Source organism: Pristiophorus japonicus, chromosome 3 (assembly GCF_044704955.1).
Source record: "Pristiophorus japonicus isolate sPriJap1 chromosome 3, sPriJap1.hap1, whole genome shotgun sequence".
NCBI classification, from domain to species: Eukaryota; Metazoa; Chordata; class Chondrichthyes; family Pristiophoridae; genus Pristiophorus; species Pristiophorus japonicus.
In genome coordinates this window covers 311,164,837-311,184,077 of record NC_091979.1, presented here as the reverse complement: position 1 = coordinate 311,184,077, position 19,241 = coordinate 311,164,837, and the positions used below count along the sequence as shown (strand labels likewise).

General features: G+C 44.8%; 1 protein-coding gene across 1 annotated transcript in view; it reads right to left on the bottom strand.

Annotated features, from left to right (window-relative positions):
* pcdh15b (protocadherin-related 15b) overlaps positions 1-19,241 on the bottom strand; it is a 1,866,923-nt gene that overhangs the window by 262,390 nt on the left and 1,585,292 nt on the right. Inside the window, exons 24-25 of the mRNA XM_070875055.1 lie at positions 4,832-4,972; positions 4,578-4,690 (exon numbers count right to left, since the gene is read on the bottom strand). Coding sequence (XP_070731156.1) covers positions 4,578-4,690; positions 4,832-4,972 — 254 coding nt within the window. The remainder of the gene's footprint in view (positions 1-4,577; positions 4,691-4,831; positions 4,973-19,241) is intronic.

Genomic DNA, 19,241 nt, shown 5'->3' with positions numbered 1-19,241 from the left:
CCTCATCTCGGTCCTAAATGGCTTATCCCTTATTCTTAGACTGTGACCCCTGGTTCTGGATTTCCCCAACATCAGGAACATTCTTCCTGCATCTAACCTGTCCAGTCCCGTCAGAATTTTATACCTCTTCTATACTCATCTTTTGTTTATTTACATGTCCCATCACCATCTCCTTTTGCTTTGCACAATCATCCCTTTTGTCATTTAATCACTCCTGCCTTCCACCCTATCACAGACCTTCCCCTTTAGTTCTCCTCCCCTCCGCCTTTTCCCTACACGTGCACTTGCTTAAAATATGTTGCATCTTTAACCTTTAACAGTTCTGACAAAAGGTCATCGACCTGAAGCATTAAACTGAATGTTCCGTGGTGGTAGCGAGCGCCATCAGTGGTAGGTCGGGTGGGAAAGTTGTTTTGCCTGACAGTGGGTCGGGAACTGCTCCCATATGCCTTTACAGGCACGAGTCTTTTCATCCTACTTTTTATATTTCCCTGGATGGCCACAGGATTCACACAGCTCAGGAACCACATCTGTCAACCTGAGGCATGAGTTCTGTGGCCATTGCTCCAGTTGATTCAGTGACAGCATGGGAAACAAACCAAAATAAAATCATATTGATTACATCAGCTGTTTGATGAAGATTCTGTTCTACTTGAAAAGATACTTCATTCAGAAATTCCTGAAGGGATGTAAATGGTGAGGGAAATACATTTTTCACTATTCATTCTTAGGTGTTGCCTTTCAACTCCAAAGTAATTATACTTAATTGATCTGCACTATAAAAAAATAACATATACCATTTAAATAATGTTTTGTGTTACTTCTGGTCAAGTTTTTCTCATATTACACAGTTACGCATTAAATCAAGACACCAATCGTAACAATTTCATTCTCATCCCTCATTTCACTGATTTAATTTGCTTTCAGTCCCGGTATATGACCAATTTAATTGTTCAGTCTGAGAGTTTAGGGTGAATCACTTGTCCATTGTTAACTTCAACGGAAGAGCTGCAGAAATCCCAGACACACATTGTAAGCACCATTTACACTGTTTGTCAGGGATTCCGCAGCTCTTTTGCTGAAGTTACATAAAATTGTAAATCTTCCCCTTTACAATTACATTTAAAATCTGCTTAATTTTATGTCTTACCTGTGCACGTGCATCTCTTATTTGTACTGATACAAAAGTCTATAGAGTTGTGTCTAAAGCACCAATAATTTCCCAATTACTGCACATTTTTAATTATTTGTATTTGTAGATGGAGTCATATTACTTAATGATAATATTATTTAACTATTTCTTTGTCACTCATATCTAACTTTTATTATATTACTGTACAGTAAAGATTCAACATCCACCACCAGACCCGCTCCATCTAATTGGGCTGGGTAACATGCTGGGTGGGCTTAATAGGTCCCATTAAGGTAAGTTCATTTTCTGCAGTGGGATGGAGCCAGCAGCGGGGTCAGGACCTGACATGGTCACTGGCTGCACCAGAACCACCAAGTTAAGGAAGATTCTGGCCATTAATTCTGTTTCTCTCTCCACATATGCTGCCTGACCTGCTGAGTATTTTAAGCGTTTTCTGTTTTTATTCAAAATAAGGAATGATTCAGTATTGGAGGGAGTGGAAATTAGGGCAAAGAGTGTATCACACACAGCCAAAAAAGTACAGGTTTTATTTAAAGTGAGTCTGAAAATTAATAACTAAGGCACAAGATAAGATGTAACACCCTTATCAATTTGAGAAAAAAGAGAGCTGATCAGATCTTCAGTTTAACAGTGAATGTACGACTTTCATATCAGCTTTGCAAATAGAAATATCCTTTTCTCACATCAGCTTAATAACCAGAGAAATCTCCTATATGCATCTTTCAGCTGTGAATTGGATGAGCCATAATGTAAATTTCTCCATGATGCTTGCTCACACTGATCTATGAGTAGCCAACATGGGTTCTTCAGGAAGAAAAGATGAACCAGCTATCAAATCTAACAGGCTTGCGGTGACTTTGACTAGTGGATTCAAATTGGACCATTCAAGTATGTGAAGCAAATAATGGTATGTGTGGGACTCGATCATGATAATTCTTTTAAATGAAGTGTAAAATTACATGAAATGTTAAAATTAATAGCTAGTAAAAGGTTGTCAACTGATGGAGCAAAGCCAAATTAGAAAACAAAAAACACATCTTAATGAACATGTGAATGTGACTACTGGTCTATTTGAATCAGCACTATTGTTGATAAATACATTAAGTATGCTTACCAAAATATAAGTTACCCAATTATCCTAATTAATTATTTTGTATTTTTGGCACGACTTCTAGTGGACTGTATAGGGGAAAGTGGAAATCTTTATAATTCACTCAATTGCTTAACAGGTTGCTATAGAACAATTTCAAAAATCCCATACAATTTGTTATAGTATATTGACTTTCTGCATAGTCCTATTAGTTAAACATAATTAGCCACTTAAAGCTAAGTGGTTATATGTCAGATTGAAAATGCAAGTTAGGAAGTCATTCGAACTTGCCCGATTCAGTAACTGTGTAGATGTTCCTTTTATGGATGTTCTGAATGAGGGACTGCAGCTTTTTTATAATAAAAGCAATAAAGCTTGTGATAAGGCTCCCTGGATTGACATTCTAAACATCTGGCTAATGTATCAAACACCACAGGTAATAATAGTCAGTTGACGCAGTCCTGAGCTTTGCAAACGTTATTGCTTTCACGATCCATTCACTATCAGCAATGACCTTCCAGTCACATTGAAGACATGGCACAAACAAAATCATCTCCCCTGTGCCCCCATATGCAACGAGACACACTCAATAGAGAGAACCAGGAGAATTCCAAAAAAAACACCAGCCACTTTGTTGATATCTTGCTCTTGTCTCGTACAAACCCCACGCTCACAGAATATCATAGAGCAAAGCAAAGGTAGCGACAGGGGAATATTTTCCCTGTGCGCTTTGTGAGATGAAATTATTAACTCATCAATAAAGAACAGATTTATCATTTTATTATACACATCTCAGAGCAAGGCTTTCCTCTGTGACCACTGCAACAACAAAAAATGGACACGGTACAAAAGTGAAACAAATAAACCTACAGATTGCCCTTTCACTATTGTGAAGCTGTGCAATTTAGGCCAACTACTATTTAGCATCATGGGGTTCAATGGCTCAATTTGTGACTGACTTGTGCAATTTGAATTATCGATTAAATAAAAAGAAACATATTGGCAATACCATAATGATATGAAACTGAAAAAGGCAAGGCAAGCTAAAATACTTCAAGGGCATTTTTCTTCGATAGTAAAATATTAAGTATTATTTGAACTCAGTCTTACAGGGTACATGAATTAGATAATGTATTGCAAATTAAACATAAATCTGATACAAAAATCCAAAAGTAACCCCAAACTGGGATTGTTCCCGAATTAATACAGCTGGCTCTTTATAAATAAATGCCAGCACATGGGAGCAGAAGTACAAAATAGTGGGTAAGCTTCATATCATTAGTGTTCTGCTTACAAAGAAGGATTCTCCCACGTTATCTAGCCCAGAGAGGATTACCTATCAGTTTACATTATTGATATTCTTCATCTTTACAAATGACTGAATTTGATATCTATGGAGCTGAAATCCTCCAAAACATCATATCCTCAACCATAATATTGATCAAAAATTTAAATCAGAAATGCATGTAGGGTACATTTCAAAGATAATTACAACTAATGAACTAAATTCCCGGATCTTAGCTTTTATTAACGTACACCCATTCTCTAGTTGTTCTTAACTGTTCACCATGTTTGAGGGTTTTTTTGACATGCAGGCATGAGAGGATGTTCCTGTAATTTATGATAAAATTACTTCTATTAAATTAAATGCAGTGCTCATGAGGTTAAATCCCAAGAACCGCAGAGCTGGGAAATGTATATGAGGATTCAGACAAAATGAATCTGAGCCAGTGTGCTTTAGGCAATGAAAATTAGTTTACAGATTATAGAAACATTCCTTTCTAGTGAGCTGGGAATGATATCTGTTCATGTGAGTCGAGCATAAGGTGTCTGCTGATAATATATTCTTGGGAGTGTAGGCTGGTTGGTTTGGTTGACAAGCCTACTGGCAAATTATTGGATGGGGAAGAAGTCGGAGGGACAGCCCTCCCATTGCTGCGAACACACAGAGGAAAGGACAAATAGACCTGGGGACAGTCAGCCAACTCGCTAGGTCTGGAGAGGAAGCCTGGCCTAGCAAGGGGAAACACAATTATCTCAAGTCTAGAGCTGGTCAGAACCAAGAAAGTTTTGTTAGCCTGCTAATAGGTAGCGCATGGTGTATTTTAAAATTATTTTTCTTGTTTTTGAGGAGGGTTCTGTAGTTAATTGAATCGATTAGATTTGATTTTATCTCTTGCTCTGTATGTTCACTTGCTCTCTGTAAAATAAAGCAACTTATTGACTGAGTGAAATACTGACCAGAGGATACCCTTCTGAATGTATTTACAGTGTTCTCACACATAAACACCAGAGAAATTTCCCCCAGCCCCACCTTGAGAGTATACATCGTACCTGTAATCTTCCTGTGTAAAACGTGGAATTACTGAGGGCTGCAGTACAGTAATGTCTACCATGGTAGTATTATACCTCACCGGTTCTCCATCATCATATGCAATGATTGTCAGCTAAGTGAAACAACAGAGAAAAAAAACAGAACCATTTTATAAATTTACCGAGCTTTATAAACAAAACAAAAGTAAGAGTCAGCTAAAAATAAGATAAAACCTAGTTTGTTTAACTCATTACTGGTTTATTAGTCTTGTTACCTTGAAAATCGTACTAGGTTCCTCGTTGAGATTTACTCGGGTAAGCACCCGTCCTGTGTCTTCCTCCACTTCAAATATGCTTGCACTGTATGGAAATTCAGTCATATCCACTTCATATCTAATTCTGCTTGCTGGGCTCCCCTGTACATAGGATTAATGTAGAATAAAGTAGAGTAAATTAATTAATCCAAAATGGGTTTTTCTTATTTAAACAGTTTAAAAAAAAACATAACTAAGCAATAAACATATTTGACCATGACAAGGATAAATTTCTTTATGAACTGATCATTCATGTGCCATTTTTGGGACCATGCTAGAAGTAATTCATTGGTTGGTGAAGAGCTTTGGGATAGCCTAAGTATATATTAAGATACCAAAGTACTTATTAATAAAGGATTTACAAACTTATACTCATTGTGGTTGATTTGGTTATGCTGACAGATCATTCCAAATGACATAATTTAAAAAAGATAAAATATTACAGATGTAAATGAAAAGAAAGAGATTTCTTGTGATAAGCCAAGAATTACACTCGGGGAGAACTTTAAGCAAACTTAATCCTGACACCGGTCAGCCAACAGATTAATGAAACTCTTACCAGCATTAACAGCTAAGTTTTATATCTCACATGCACAACTGCATGCAACCCGATGATGGAAACATAGAAACATAGGCCCCAAGTTTCCACACGCGGCAAAATAGGCGCCCCTCCGAGCTGGGCGCCCGTTTTTCGCGCTGAAAACGGCGCCTGAAAAAAACCGCGCTATTCTCGAGCTCGATGTCTGCTTGGCGGGGCGCCCAGGGGGCGGAGCCTACCACTCGCACCGATTTTGTAAGTAGGAGGGGGCGGGTACCATTTAAATGAGTTTTTTCATGCCGGCAGCCCTGCGCATGCGCGTTGGAGCGTTCGCACATGCGCAGTGTGAAGGAAACATTGGCACTCGGCCATTTTAAAAAGTGCTGCAGAAAAAGTGAAAATTTGTTTATTGAACCCTTGCAAAGGCTTGCATTTTAATTTTCTTGATATTTCTGTGTGTGAGGGTGAGGGAGCGCATTCTGTAATTAAAGATAGACTGTGATAAACGGGACACATGCACTTGTTTGAGACTATTCAAATTCTTTGTAGCTGTTCAATTTTTAACAATTTTTTAATAAAACCACATTGCCCTTCCATGATCAGCACTGAGGCTTCTTGCAGCTTTCTCCCCCTGCCGTCGGTCGGGCCCGTAGGGAACGGCTGCCTGAACTTCTGAGGCTTCCTGCAGCCTTCTCACTGCCTCCTCCACCCTGCCGTCGGGAAACCGCTGCCTGAACGGCCTGCTTGAAGCACTTTCACACAGGGAGGAACATGGTTTATTTAATCTTTTCTTTGCTTATAAATTTTTATTCAGGTTGGATTTATTTGTATAATATTTGTATAAGTATAACTAAGGATTTATTGTAGAATTTAATGACTTCCCTTCCCCGCCCCCCCCCTCGTTCCCGACGCCTAATTTGTAACCTGCGCCTGATTTTTTAATGTGTAGACAAGGTTTTTTCAAGCCTACAAAAATCTTCACTTGCTCCATTCTAGGTTAGTTTGGAGTACGTTTTCACTATGGAAACTTTCAAATCAGGCGTCTAAGGATTGATTGTAGAATTTAATGACTACCCTTCCCCCCCCTCCCCCCCTCCCCACCTCGTTCCCTACGCCTAATTTGTAACCTACGCCTGATTTTCTAAAGTGTAGACAAGGTTTTTTCGAGCGTACAAAAATCTTCACTTACTCTATTCTAAGTTAGTTTGGAGTAAGTTTTCACTGCCGAAACTTTGAAAACAGGCGTAAGTGGCCGGACACGCCTCTTTTTGAAAAAAAAATTCTGTTCCAAAGTGAAACTGTTCTAACTGACTAGAACTGGAGCAAACTAAATGCCGAGAATTTGAATTTCTTAAGATACTCCGTTCTACACCAGTTGCTCCAAAAAATCAGGAGCAACTGAGGCCGAAACTTGGGCCCATAGAAACATAGAAAATAGGTGCAGGAGTAGGCCATTCGGCCCTTCGAGCCTGCACCGCCATTCAATATGAGTTCATGGCTGAACATGCAACTTCAGTACCCCATTCCTGCTTTCTCGCCATACCCCTTAATCCCCCGAGTTGTAAGGACTACATCTAACTCCTTTTTGAATATATTTAGTGAATTGGCCTCAACAACTTTCTGTGGTAGAGAATTCCACAGGTTCACCACTCTCTGGGTGAAGAAGTTTCTCCTCATCTCGGTCCTAAATGGCTTACCCCTTATCCTTAGACTGTGACCCTTGGTTCTGGACTTCCCCAACATTGGGAACATTCTTCCTGCATCTAACCTGTCTAAACCCATCAGAATTATAAATGTTTCTATGAGATCCCCTCTCATTCTTCTGAACTCCAGTGAATACAAGCCCAGTTGACCCAGTTTTTCTTGATAAAGACATCATTATTGTCCAGCACCTTCTTTGATTATAAATTGGCGACAATCAGTGACACATTGAAGTTTATTCTCAGTGTTATGTAATTTCTCTTTTCCAGTTTAATTCTTTGTCCCTGTTGCTTTTAACAAGCAGTTCTATCTATTAAACAAATTCCATGGGGGTAATTTTAACTCTCTAAAATGGTTGGGTTTAGGATGGGTGGGAGGTTAAAATTTAAAGAATTTCAAACCCAAATCCAACTTGCCTCGAATCAACTCACTTCTGGATTTAACGGAGGCGGGACAAAGAGTGGGCGACCAACCCACTCTCAGGAGGCGGGTCCCTCATTTAAATATTTTAATGAGGCTGCGTGCCGAAATTTTTTTTCTCTGTTCCAGCTTTAACACTGGCCGGCTGGGTTTCCTGGGTCTCAGAAAACTCAGCAGCTGAAGGGAGGCGAGGACTGCTGGATGGAACAGGTAAATACTTTTACAGCACTGCATGTGGGCCAGGAGGAGCAAGAGTGCTTCGCCCCAGCCCTCCAAGCTACCTTGTTAACTTCCCCAGCAATCAGAGCCTTTCCCCAGCAATCTGATGTCTTCTTTGGCCTCCACAACCCCTCCCTCTCTGACCTCCAGGAACCCCCTGCGATCTCCTCCACAGGCCTCCATTGATCTACTCTTACCTGCCCAATCTTTCTCGGCCCCATTCAATCTTCTCCCCTCCTCCCTTAATCTCTCCAGGCCATTCCCCCCCCTATTGATGTGCCCCTCAACCCCTGATCTCTCTGGTTGCCCCGCCCCCGTGATCTACTGCCCTCCTCCCCAATCTCTCTGGACCCCTCCGTGATCTTATCCCCACCTCTCCCGATCTCTCCAGTCCACCCCCTCCCCCATCGATGTTTCCTCCTCCCCCGATATCTCCGTTCCCCCCACCATCGATGACCCCCCCCCCCGACCCCCGATCTCTCTGCAATCCCCTCACCCCGCCTCATCTCTCCAGGCGCCCCCCCCATCGTTGTCCTCCCCGACCCCTGATCTCTTTGGGACAGCCCTTTGAAGTGCCCCCCGACCCTCCCTCCCTCTTCTCCGCACCCCGACTGCGGCCTGGTGCCGCAGGTCTTCTCACCCGGCAGCCGGCCAGCCTCGCAATCTGGCTGGCTGCAGCCAGGAAACGAATTCCAAAAATGGTATTCATATCCCGCCATTAAATTTAGCAGGACATGAGGGAAACCCGTTCCTCCAGTTTTTCTGAGTGCCAAACTGCTCCCTACCAACCCCGCTCTCTCCCCGCTTCTCCGTAAATATCGGGGCCAATCTTACTGTCTGGATTGTGGAATATGTAATTCATTTTATGTTTAGAGTTTCAGCAAGGCAAACAAATCGTGTTAAATTAAATAAAAGCAAGGGCAAGAATCTAAGGCCCTGGAAGTCCTGCCCCCAATGCAGAATTGGGGCGTGCGCCCCTCCAAGTAAGTGGAACACTGTCTCCAGTGCTCCGCTTCCTTGGAGGGGTGTTCCCAGGGCGGCAGTGCGGTGCTTAGAAAGCCAGCGCTACGCGGAACATCCATGTATCGCTGACACGTTACAATGCCCCTCTACTTCAATTAAGGAACTTAAGGAAAGGTAACTTCGATGGTTTGAGGCATGAATTGGCGAGAATAGGCTGGCAAATGAAACTGAAAGGGTTGATGGTGGATAGGCAATGGCAAAAATTTAAAGATCACATGGATGAACTTCAGCAATTCTACGTCCCTGTCTGCAGTAAAAATAAAACATGGAAGGTGGCTCAACCATGGTTAACAAGGGAAATTAAAGATAGTATTAAAACCAAGGAAGAGGCATATAAATTGGCCAGAAAAAGCAACAAACCTGAGGACTGGGAGAAATTTAGAATTCAGCAGAGGAGGACAAAGGGTTTAATTAAGAGGGGGAAAATAGAGTACGAGAAGAAGCTTGGCAGCAACATAAAAACTGACTGCATAAGCTTCTATAGATATGTGAAGAGAAAAAGATTAGTGAAGACAAACGTAGGTCCCTTGCAGTCGGATTCAGGTGAATTTATAATGGGGAACAAAGAAATGGCAGACCAATTGAACAAGGAAGGAAGGAAGGAAGACACAAATAACCTTCCGGAAGTACTAGGGGACCGAGGGTCTAGTGAGAAGGAGGAACTGAAGGATATCCTTATTAGGCAGGAAATTGTGTTTGGGAAATTGATGGGATTGAAGGCCGATAAATCCCCAGAGCCTAATAGTCTGCATCCCAGAGTACTTAAGGAAGTGGCCGTAGAAATAGTGGATGCATTGGTGATCATTTTCCAACAGTCTATCGACTCTGGATCAGTTCCTATGGACTGGAGGCTAGCTAATGTAACACCACTTTTTAAAAAGGGAGGGAGAGAGAAAACGGGTAATTATAGACCGGTTAGCCTGACATCAATAGTGGGGAAAATGTTGGAATCAATTATTAAGGATAAAATAGCAGCGCATTTGGAAAGCAGTGACAGGATCGGTCCAAGTCAGCATGGATTTATGAAAGGGAAATCATGCTTGACAAATCTTCTGGAATTTTTTGAGGATGTAACTAGTAGAGTGGACAAGGGAGAACCAGTGGATGTGGTGTATTTGGACTTTCAAGGTCCCATACAAGAGATTGGTGTGCAAAATCAAAGCACATGGTACTGGGGGTAAAATACTGACGTGGATAGAGAACTGGTTGGCAGACAGGAAGCAGAGAGTCGGGATAAACGGGTCCTTTTCAGAATGGCAGGCAGTGATGAGTGGAGTGTAGCAGGGCTCAGTGCTGGGACCCCAGCTCTTTACAATATATATCAATGATTTAGATGAAGGAATTGAGTGTAATATCTCCAAGTTTGCAGATGACACTAAACTGGGTGGTGGTATGAGCTGTGAGGGGGATGCTAGGAGGCTGCAGGGTGACTTGAACAGGTTAGGTGAGTGGGTAATTGCATGGCAGATGCAGTATAATGTGGATAAATGTGAGGTTATCCACTTTGGGGGCAAAAACGCGAAGACAGAATGTTATCTGAATGGCGGCAGATTAGGAAAAGGGGAGGTGCAACGCGACCTGTGTGTCATGGTTCATCAGTCATTGAAAGTTGGCATACAGGTACAGCAGGCGGTGAAGAAGTCAAATAGTATGTTGGCCTTCATAGCTAGGGGATTTGAGTATCGGAGCAGCAAGGTCTTAATGCAGTTGTACAGGGCCTTGGTGGGGCCTCACCTGGAATATTGTGTTCAGTTTTGGTCTCCTCATCTGGGGAAGGACGTTCTTGCTATTGAGGGAGTGCAGCGAAGGTTCACCAGACTGATTCCCGGGTTGGCAGGACTGACATATGAGGAGAGACTGGATCAACTGGGCCTTTATACATTGGAGTTTAGAAGGATGAGAGGGGATCTCATAGAAATAAATAAGATTCTGACGGGACGGGACAGGTTAGATACTGGTAGTATGTTCCCGATATTGGGGAAGTCCAGAACCAGGGGACAAAGTCTTCGGATAAGGGGTAGGCCATTTAGGACTGAGATGAGGAGAAACTTCTTCACTCAGAGAGTTGTTAACCTGTGGAATTCCCTGTCCGAGAGAGTTGTTGATGCCAGTTCATTGGATATATTCAAGAGGGAGTTAGAAATGGCCCTTACAGGGATCAAGGGGGATGGAGCGAAAGCAGGAAAGGGGTACTGAGCTGAATGATCAGCCATGATCTTATTGAATGGTGGTGCATGCTCGAAGGGTCAAATGGCCTACTCCTGCACCCATTTTCTATGTTTCTATGTAAAGGTTAGGGCCGTTGCGCGCTCTGCAAGCCCTTTGGTGGCTGCCACTGGGCTACCAGGGACGCAATCGACCGGGCCAGCAGCTTGGCTGCGCGAGGGTTGCCTTTGTTGGGCCGACACAAGAGTCGACTGACAAATTAAAATGGCGCCCAGGTTGCTGAAGGTCTCTCCTTTAAGGGGTGCCCAGCGGCGGATGTCCGCCAGCTTTGCGACCGAGAAGCTCGCATTGACATTCGCCCGCAGCAGCCTCGCGGCCCACGTGGCAATTTCCCCTGCGGGGCGCAAGGGGTTGGCGCGGGGCCGTGAAACGTCGGCGCGCATGCTGATGACTGCTTCACTAGTTGCACACCGGCCAGGGGCGCTAATTGAGGGGGTCATGATAGCGCCCCCCCCAAGCCTCCGGGGCAATTTCTCCTTTTACAATTTCCCTTCCTCGTGCCACAATGCCATTGCACCCCATTCGCACCCCCCGGAGGCACGAACAGGGAAATAATAACAGGCAAGTTTGGCCCTTAATATTTTGCTTTTAGAATAAAGTATGTTGAAGCAGCGATGTTGTTGCAACAGGTACATATACCTGTATTAATAACTGAAAAACAAGTCTAAGCTTATTCTATTTGAAGAATGCATTTGGCACATTATTGATATATTATCAAATTGTTTTCATTAAACTCCATTTTTTTTTTAAGTTTAAATTGTTTATGTGAGAAAAATTGCTCTGAACAATCAATGTCACAGTAGTGCAGTTCCAAATGTTGTTCCAGAGTGATAAAAACAAGATTGTGCCTTTGATTGCCAAGGTGATGCCTCATGTGGCCGAAGATGATGACTGAACAGGTGCTTGGCCACTGGGGTCACCAATAAATCCAAGATGTAATTCAGGAGAAACTTCTTTACCCAGAGCCTGGTTCGAATGTGGAACTTGCTACCAGATGGAGAAGTTGAGGAGCATAGCATCAATGCATTTAAGGGGGAACTACATGAAGATGGGATGAAATAGGGTGGGAGGAGGCTCGTGTGGAGCATAAAACTGTTGGGCCGAATTGTTTGTTTCTGTGGTGTAAATTCTACAGCCACGCCAAATTAAATGAACAAAACTGTCTGAACACAGGCTCAGCAAAGCAGATACCTTTTTACAAAATTGCACCACGCAGAGGAATACAAGTTATCTTTGTGTAAATACGACAAGAAAAGCCCTATATCCATGTGTAAAGCTGTTTTTAATTGTCCTGGCATCATTCCAGCTCCTAGCTCACTCCTGTGGCTAGATTCAATTAAAATTAGATGCTCCTTTCAAAAAATATGTTTAATGTTGTCCCATGCCTGGTCTCGTGGAAGAGAAATCTAATCCCAATAGTCTACAAATGAATAGCATTTTAAGATTACACTCATATTAAAAATCTCAGAATCAATGAATCTTCATTGATTTCAACAACAACAACTACATATTTATATAGTGCCTTTAATGTAGTAAAACATCCCAAGGCGCTTCACAGGAGCGTTATCAAAGAAAATTTGGCACCAAGCCACATAAGGAGATATAAGAGTAAAGAGGTAGGTTTTAATGAGCGTCTTAAGGGAGGAAAGAGAGGTAGAGAGGAGGAGAGGTTCAGGAAATAAATTCCAGAGCTGAGGGCCCGGGCAGCTGAAGGCACAGCTGCCAATAGTGGAACGCTTAAAATCAGTGATGGTCAAGAGGCCAGAATTGGAGGAGTGCAACAACAACAACAGCTTTTATTTATATAGCGCCTTTTACAGGGTAAAATGTCCCAAGGTGCTTCACAGGAGTGTTATAAGACAAAACAAATTAATGTGACACCGAGCCGCAAAAGAAGAAATCACGGCAGATGAGCAAACGCTTGGTCAAAGAAGAGCATCTTAAAGGAGGAAAGAGAGGTAGAGAGGCGGAGAGGTTTAGGGAGGGAGTTCCAGAGCTTAGGGCCCAGGTAACTGAAGGCACGGCCACCGATGGTTGAGCGGTTATAATCAGGGATGCTCAAGAGGGCAGAATTTGAGGAGTGCAGATATCTTGTGAGAGTTGTGAGGTTGAAAGAGATAATAGAGATAGGGAGGGGCAAGGCCATGTTGGGATTGTAAACAAGGATGAGAATTTTGAAATCGAGGCATTGCTTAAGCCAATGTAGGTCAGCGAGCACAGTGGTGATGGGTGAACTTGGTCCGAGTTAGGACATGGGCAGCCGAGTTTTGGATGACCTCAAGTTTACGGAGCGTAGAACATGGTTGGTTAGCCAGAATTGTGTTAGAATAGTCAAGTCTAGAGGTAACAAAGGCATGGATGAGGGTTTCAGCAGCAGATGGGATGAGGTAGGGATGGAGTCGGGCAATGTTACTGAGGTGCAAATAGGCGGTCATAGTGATGGAGCAGATTTGTGGTTTGAAGATCATCTCGGGGTCAAAGAGGACACCAAGGTTAAACACCATCTCGTTCAGCCTCAGATATTTGCCAGGGAGAGATGGAGTCACTGGCTAGGGAATGGAGTTTAAGGCAGGGACTGAAGACAATGGGGGGGAGGGAAATTGTCCTGGGACGGATAATTCTTCCTATTCAAATTATTACCGCACAGCGGGAGTCGGCCAGAAATATCATCTCTCTAACTCTGACACCACCTCCCAGCGCTTTGGGGCACTGTTGGAGGTGATATCGGGGCAGAATCGGGTCGGGAGCGAGGCGGTGTAGCGAGGCCTAGTGAGACCTCCATGGTGCCCACTGGGTCACCAGGGAGGGGTTTGGCTGGGCCAGCGGCCCGGCACCCAAGAGGCGGTGCCAGGCTGCTTGTTGGCGGCCCAGCTGAACCCGTGGTCACCATTATCGGGCCGACTCAGGCGACAATTAAAATAAAATGGTGACCAGGGGACACCAGTGTAAGCGGTCCTAGGGTGATTGATACACTCGTGCTGGGCCCGGTATATAACCTGAACTTCACCTTTGGATCTTCACTTCTGGAAGCCATTAAAGACTGACACCTGGTCACTGGCTCACAGCACGAAGTTCATTATATCATTTCATACACCACAACTGCCGATGAGGCAAATACAAACCCACGCAAAAGTATGGCGAGCAAAGCACAATTGAGTACTGTTGGAATTCTCGAGAGATTCAATGAGGGAGAGGATTGAGGAGATTTCACGGATCGTCTTGACCAGTATTTCGTGGCAAACAACCTAAACAAAGATGAGGATGCAGAGAAGCGCAGGGCAGTTCTTCTCACCGTCTGTGGCCCCATGATCTATGCACTCATCAAGAATCTGCTCTCACCCACTCTTCCTACAGAAAAGGTTTATAAAGAACTGTGTGCTCTAGTTCGGGAACACATTAAACCCACAGAAGGAATCCTCATATCCAGATATCGCTTCTGTACGCATGTTCATCCAGAAGGCCAGGATGTAGCGGCATTTGTTACTGACCTGAGATGTCTTGCAGGGCCTTGCAACTTTAGGCCTGCATTGGAAGACATGCTGCGTGACTTCTTTGTGATCGGCGTCAATCATGAGGCGATCTTAAGTAAGCTGCTGGCTGCGGGGACGCCAGACCTCAGCAAGGTCATCACAATCATCCACGCTTGCATGTCCATGCAGAAAAGCACGAAGCAGATATCGCGACAAAACAGGAACCCCACGGCATGTACTGTGTGCAAAGTTGAATCGACGGCCAGCAGAGCTGCACATGGCAGGGCCTACTCAATTGCGTCTGCAAGACCAGGAGCCGCTCAAAGTTCGCCTTTGAGGGCCTACTCGACTGCGTATGCGAGAACGGGAGCCGTTCATAGCCCGCCATCGGGCGCAAATTCGAGCTCAACATATTGGCGTTGTGGGGGCAATCACCAACCCCATCAGTGCTGCTTTAGGCAGTATGTATGCATAGGGCGTGCGAAGATGGGGCATCGTCAACGGACGTGTCCGCAGCGGAGGAAGCGAGCTGCGACGCACCACGTGGATGATGATCAATTCAGCGTGGATCTGGCGATGCAGCCCAAGATATTTGACCCAAGGAGGAAGTGTATAGCATACGTGCGTTGCTAAGAAAGAGCCAACCGATAATGGTGGAGGCAAAATTAACCGGCATCCATGGAATTAGACACGGGTGCGAGTCAATCTATAATGAGCCAGAGGACTTTCGAAAAGCTGTGGGAGACCAAGGCAGAGAGACCCAAGCTGAGTCCGATAAATGCGAAGTTGCGTACCTACAGCAAAGAGCTCATACCAGTGATCGGTAGTGCAGCAGTAAGAGTGTCGTACGAGGGAACGGTTCATGATCTACCATTATGGATTATCTCGGTCAATGGCCCATCGTTATCCTGCAGGAGTTGGCTTGAGAAAATAAAATGGAAATGGTACGATATCAAAGCTTTGTCGTCAGCGGATGATGAATTGAGTGCTCAAGCGCTGAGCAAATTTCCCTCGTCTTTTGAATCGGGAATTGGCAGCTTCAAGGGAGCCAAAGTGCAGATTCACCTAGGCCCAGACGCAAGGCCCATCCATCACAAAGCCAGGGTGGTCCCGCAGATGATGAGAGAAAATGTCGGAGCACGAATTGGACAGGCTACAATGCGAGGGCGTCATCTCACCGGTCGAATTTAATGAATGGGCCAGTCCCATTGTTCCGGTGTTCAAGAGCGATGGCACGGTCAGGATTTGTGGAGACTGCAAGGTCACGATCAACCGAGTTTAGAAACAAGATCAGTACCCGCTCCAAAAGCTGATGACCTGTTTGCAATACTAGCCACGGGAAAATCGTTCACCAAATTGGATCTAACGTTTGTCTACATGATACAGGAACTGGTTGAATCATCAAAGAAACTTACGTGCATCAACACGCACAAAGGACTGTTTATTTACAACAGGTGCCCTTTTGGCATTCGTTCGTCGGCAGCCATATATCAGAGAGACATGGATAGCCTATTGAAATCCGTCCCCAGCACCATGGTATTCCAAGATGACAACCTAGTCACAGGTCGTGACACCGCCGAGTACCTGCACAATCTGGAAGAGGTTCTACGTCTTCTGGACAAAGTGGGACTCAGGCTGAAACATTCAAAGTGTGTTTTCATGGCACCAGAGGTCGAATTCCTTGGATTAAAGATTGTTGCAGACGGAATCAGGCCCACAGAGGCAAAAACAGAGGCCATCAAAAATGCACCCAGGCCCCAGCATGTGACGGATCTGCGTTCATTCCTGGGTCTTCTGAACGAATTTGGTAACTTCTTACCCACATTGAGCACAGTATTCGAGCCTTTGCACAAGCTGCTCAGGAAAGGAGATGACTGGGTGTGGCGTGAACTTCAAGACAGAGCATTTGAGAAGGCTAGAAATCTGTTGTGTTCCCACAAGCTACTGGTACTGTATGACCCATGCAAGCTGTTTTGTATGGATAAAGAGTCAGACTGAACACTGTGAGCTCAAAGTAAAGTGTGACCTGAGTCTTTTATTGCAGGTTTCCAGAGTGCCTCTCCAACCTGTGAATCCTCCTTAAATACCTGTGCTCCCAAAGGATTATGGGATCCTTGGGACTCTGGCGGATGCGCCCTCCAGTGGCTGTACAGAGTAAATACAAGTAGACATATATAACAACACCCCCCCACCCAAAGTCAATGGTGTAACTATTTACAATGTGAGTCAATCTGTGGCCCTTCTTGTCCTGGTTGATCGCCTCAGTGTGAAGGCTGTTGTTGTTGATTCATTTGTTGGGCAATCGCTGGGCTGCTGTGCAGCTGGCCTTGCTGGGCTGCCTGGTGTGTTGGGCCCTGCTGGGCTGCTGTGGATGATGGGTTCTGCTTCGTGGTCAACCGTGGTGCCGGTTGCCACTGGTGTGCATGTTGGGGGATCGAGAAAGGTAGGGTCCAAGGTAGTCCGTGAATCTGAGTTTCATTTGGTCCAAGTGTTTCCGGTGAATGAGTCCATTTAAAAGTTTCACCCGAAACACCCTGCTCCCATCTTTGGCCACGACAGTGCCGGGAAGCCACTTGGGACCTTGTCCATAATTTAATACAAATACAGGATCATTGATTTCAATCTCGCGTGACACATTTGCGCTATCATGGTATGCACTTTGTTAAAGCCGCCTGCTCTCTACCTGTTCATGTAGATCAGGGTGAACTAACGAGAGCCTTGTCTTAAGTGCTCTTTTCATGAGCAGTTCAGCAGGTGGAATCCCAGTGAGCGAGTGGAGTCTCGTGCGGTAGCAAAGCAGGACTCGGGATAGGAGAGTCTGCAGTGAGCCTTCAGTTACCCTCTTCAAGCCTTGCTCGATGGTTTGCAATGCTCTCTCTGCCTGACCATTGGACGCTGGTTTAAACGGGGCAGATGTGATATGTTTGATCCCATTACGGGTCATGAATTCTTTGAAGTCAGCACAGGTAAAACATGGCCGTTGTCGCTCACCAGGACATCGGGTAGGCTGTGTGTGGCAAACATGGCCTGCAGGCTTTCAGTAGTGGCAGCGGACGTGCTAGCCGACATTATCTCACATTCAATCCACTTGGAATACGCGTCAACAACATTGGGTAAAAGGAACATTTTACCCAAGAACGGGCCTGCATTAACGACGTGTACCCTAGACCACGGTTTGGAGGGCCAAGACCATAAGTTTAGCTGCGCCTCCCTGGGGTACATTCCTTAACTGCGAGCATGTATTACATCTGTGAACGCAGGAGTCTAAGTCCGCATCGATACCGGGCCACCACACATGGGATCTGGCTATCGCTTTCATCATTACGATGCCTGGGTGGATACTGTGGAGGTCATTGATGAAGGTGTCTTTGCCCTTCTTGGGGACCACTACTCGATTGCCCCACAGAAGGCAGTCTGCCTGTATAGACATTTCATCTTTGCGCCACTGGAATGGCTTTATCTCTTCCTGCATTTCCACTGGGAAACTGGACCAGCTCCCGTGAAGCAAACAGCTTTTGACTCGAGATAATAAGGGGTCCTGGCTTGTCCAGGATTTGATCTGCCGGGCAGTGACAGGTGATTGCTTACTCTCAAATGCTTCCATAACCATGGCTAGATCTGCGGGCTGCGGGCAATGGCAGCCTACTGAGAGCATCAGCGTAGTTTTCTGTGTCAGGCCTGTGGCGGATGGTGTAGTTGTATGCGGACAACATGAGTGCCCATCTCTGGATGCGGGCCGATGCATTGGTATTTATCCCTTTACTCTCGGAGAACAGGGATATAAGTGGCTTATGTTCAGTTTCCAATTCGAATTTTAGCCCAAACAGGTATTGATGCATTTTCTTTACTCCATAGACACACGCTAATGCTTCTTTCTCAATCATGCTGCAGGCTCTCTCAGCCTTCGACAGACTCCTGGATGCATAAGCAACCGGTTGCAGTATCCCAAAATCATTAGCTTGTTGCAACACACTTCCGACGCCATATGACGATGCATCACATGCTAGTACCAAACGCTTACATGGATCATACAAAACAAGCAATTTGTTTGAGCATAACGATTTTCTCACTTTTACAAAGACATTTTCTTGGCTTTTGCATCAAACCCATTCATCCCCTATTCGTAGTAAGACATGCAGTAGTTCTAACAGTGTACTGAGACCCGGTAAGAAGTTACCAAAGTAGTTCAGGAGTCCCAGAAACGACCGCAGCTCTGTCATGTTCTGTGGCCTCGGTGCGTTCTCGATTGCCTCCATTTTCGCGTTGGTGGGCCTGATGCCGTCCGCCGCAATCCTCCTGCCCAGGAACTCCACTTCAGGTGCCAGGAAAATGCATTTCGAGCGTTTTAACCTGAGCCCCACGCGGTTGAGTCGAGTAAGAACCTCCTCCAGGTTCTGCAGATGCTCGACTGTGTTCCGACCTGTGACAAAGATGTCATCCTGGAAGACAATGGTGTGCGGGACTGACTTCAGTAAGCTTTCCATGTTTCTCTGGAATATCGCTGCCGCCGATCGGATTCCAAACGGGCATCTGTTATAAACAAAAAGACCTTTTTGCGTGTTGATGCAGGTGAGGGCCTTCGATGATTCCTCCAGTTCCTGCGTCATGTAGGCTGAAGTCAGATCCAGCTTCGTGAACGTCTTTCCTCTCGCCAGCGTTGCAAAGAGGTCATCAGCTGTTGGTAGTGGGTATTGGTCCTGCAGGAAGAAACGATTGATAGTTACTTTGTAATCGCCACAGATTCTGACGGTGCCGTCTCCCTTGACGACTGGGA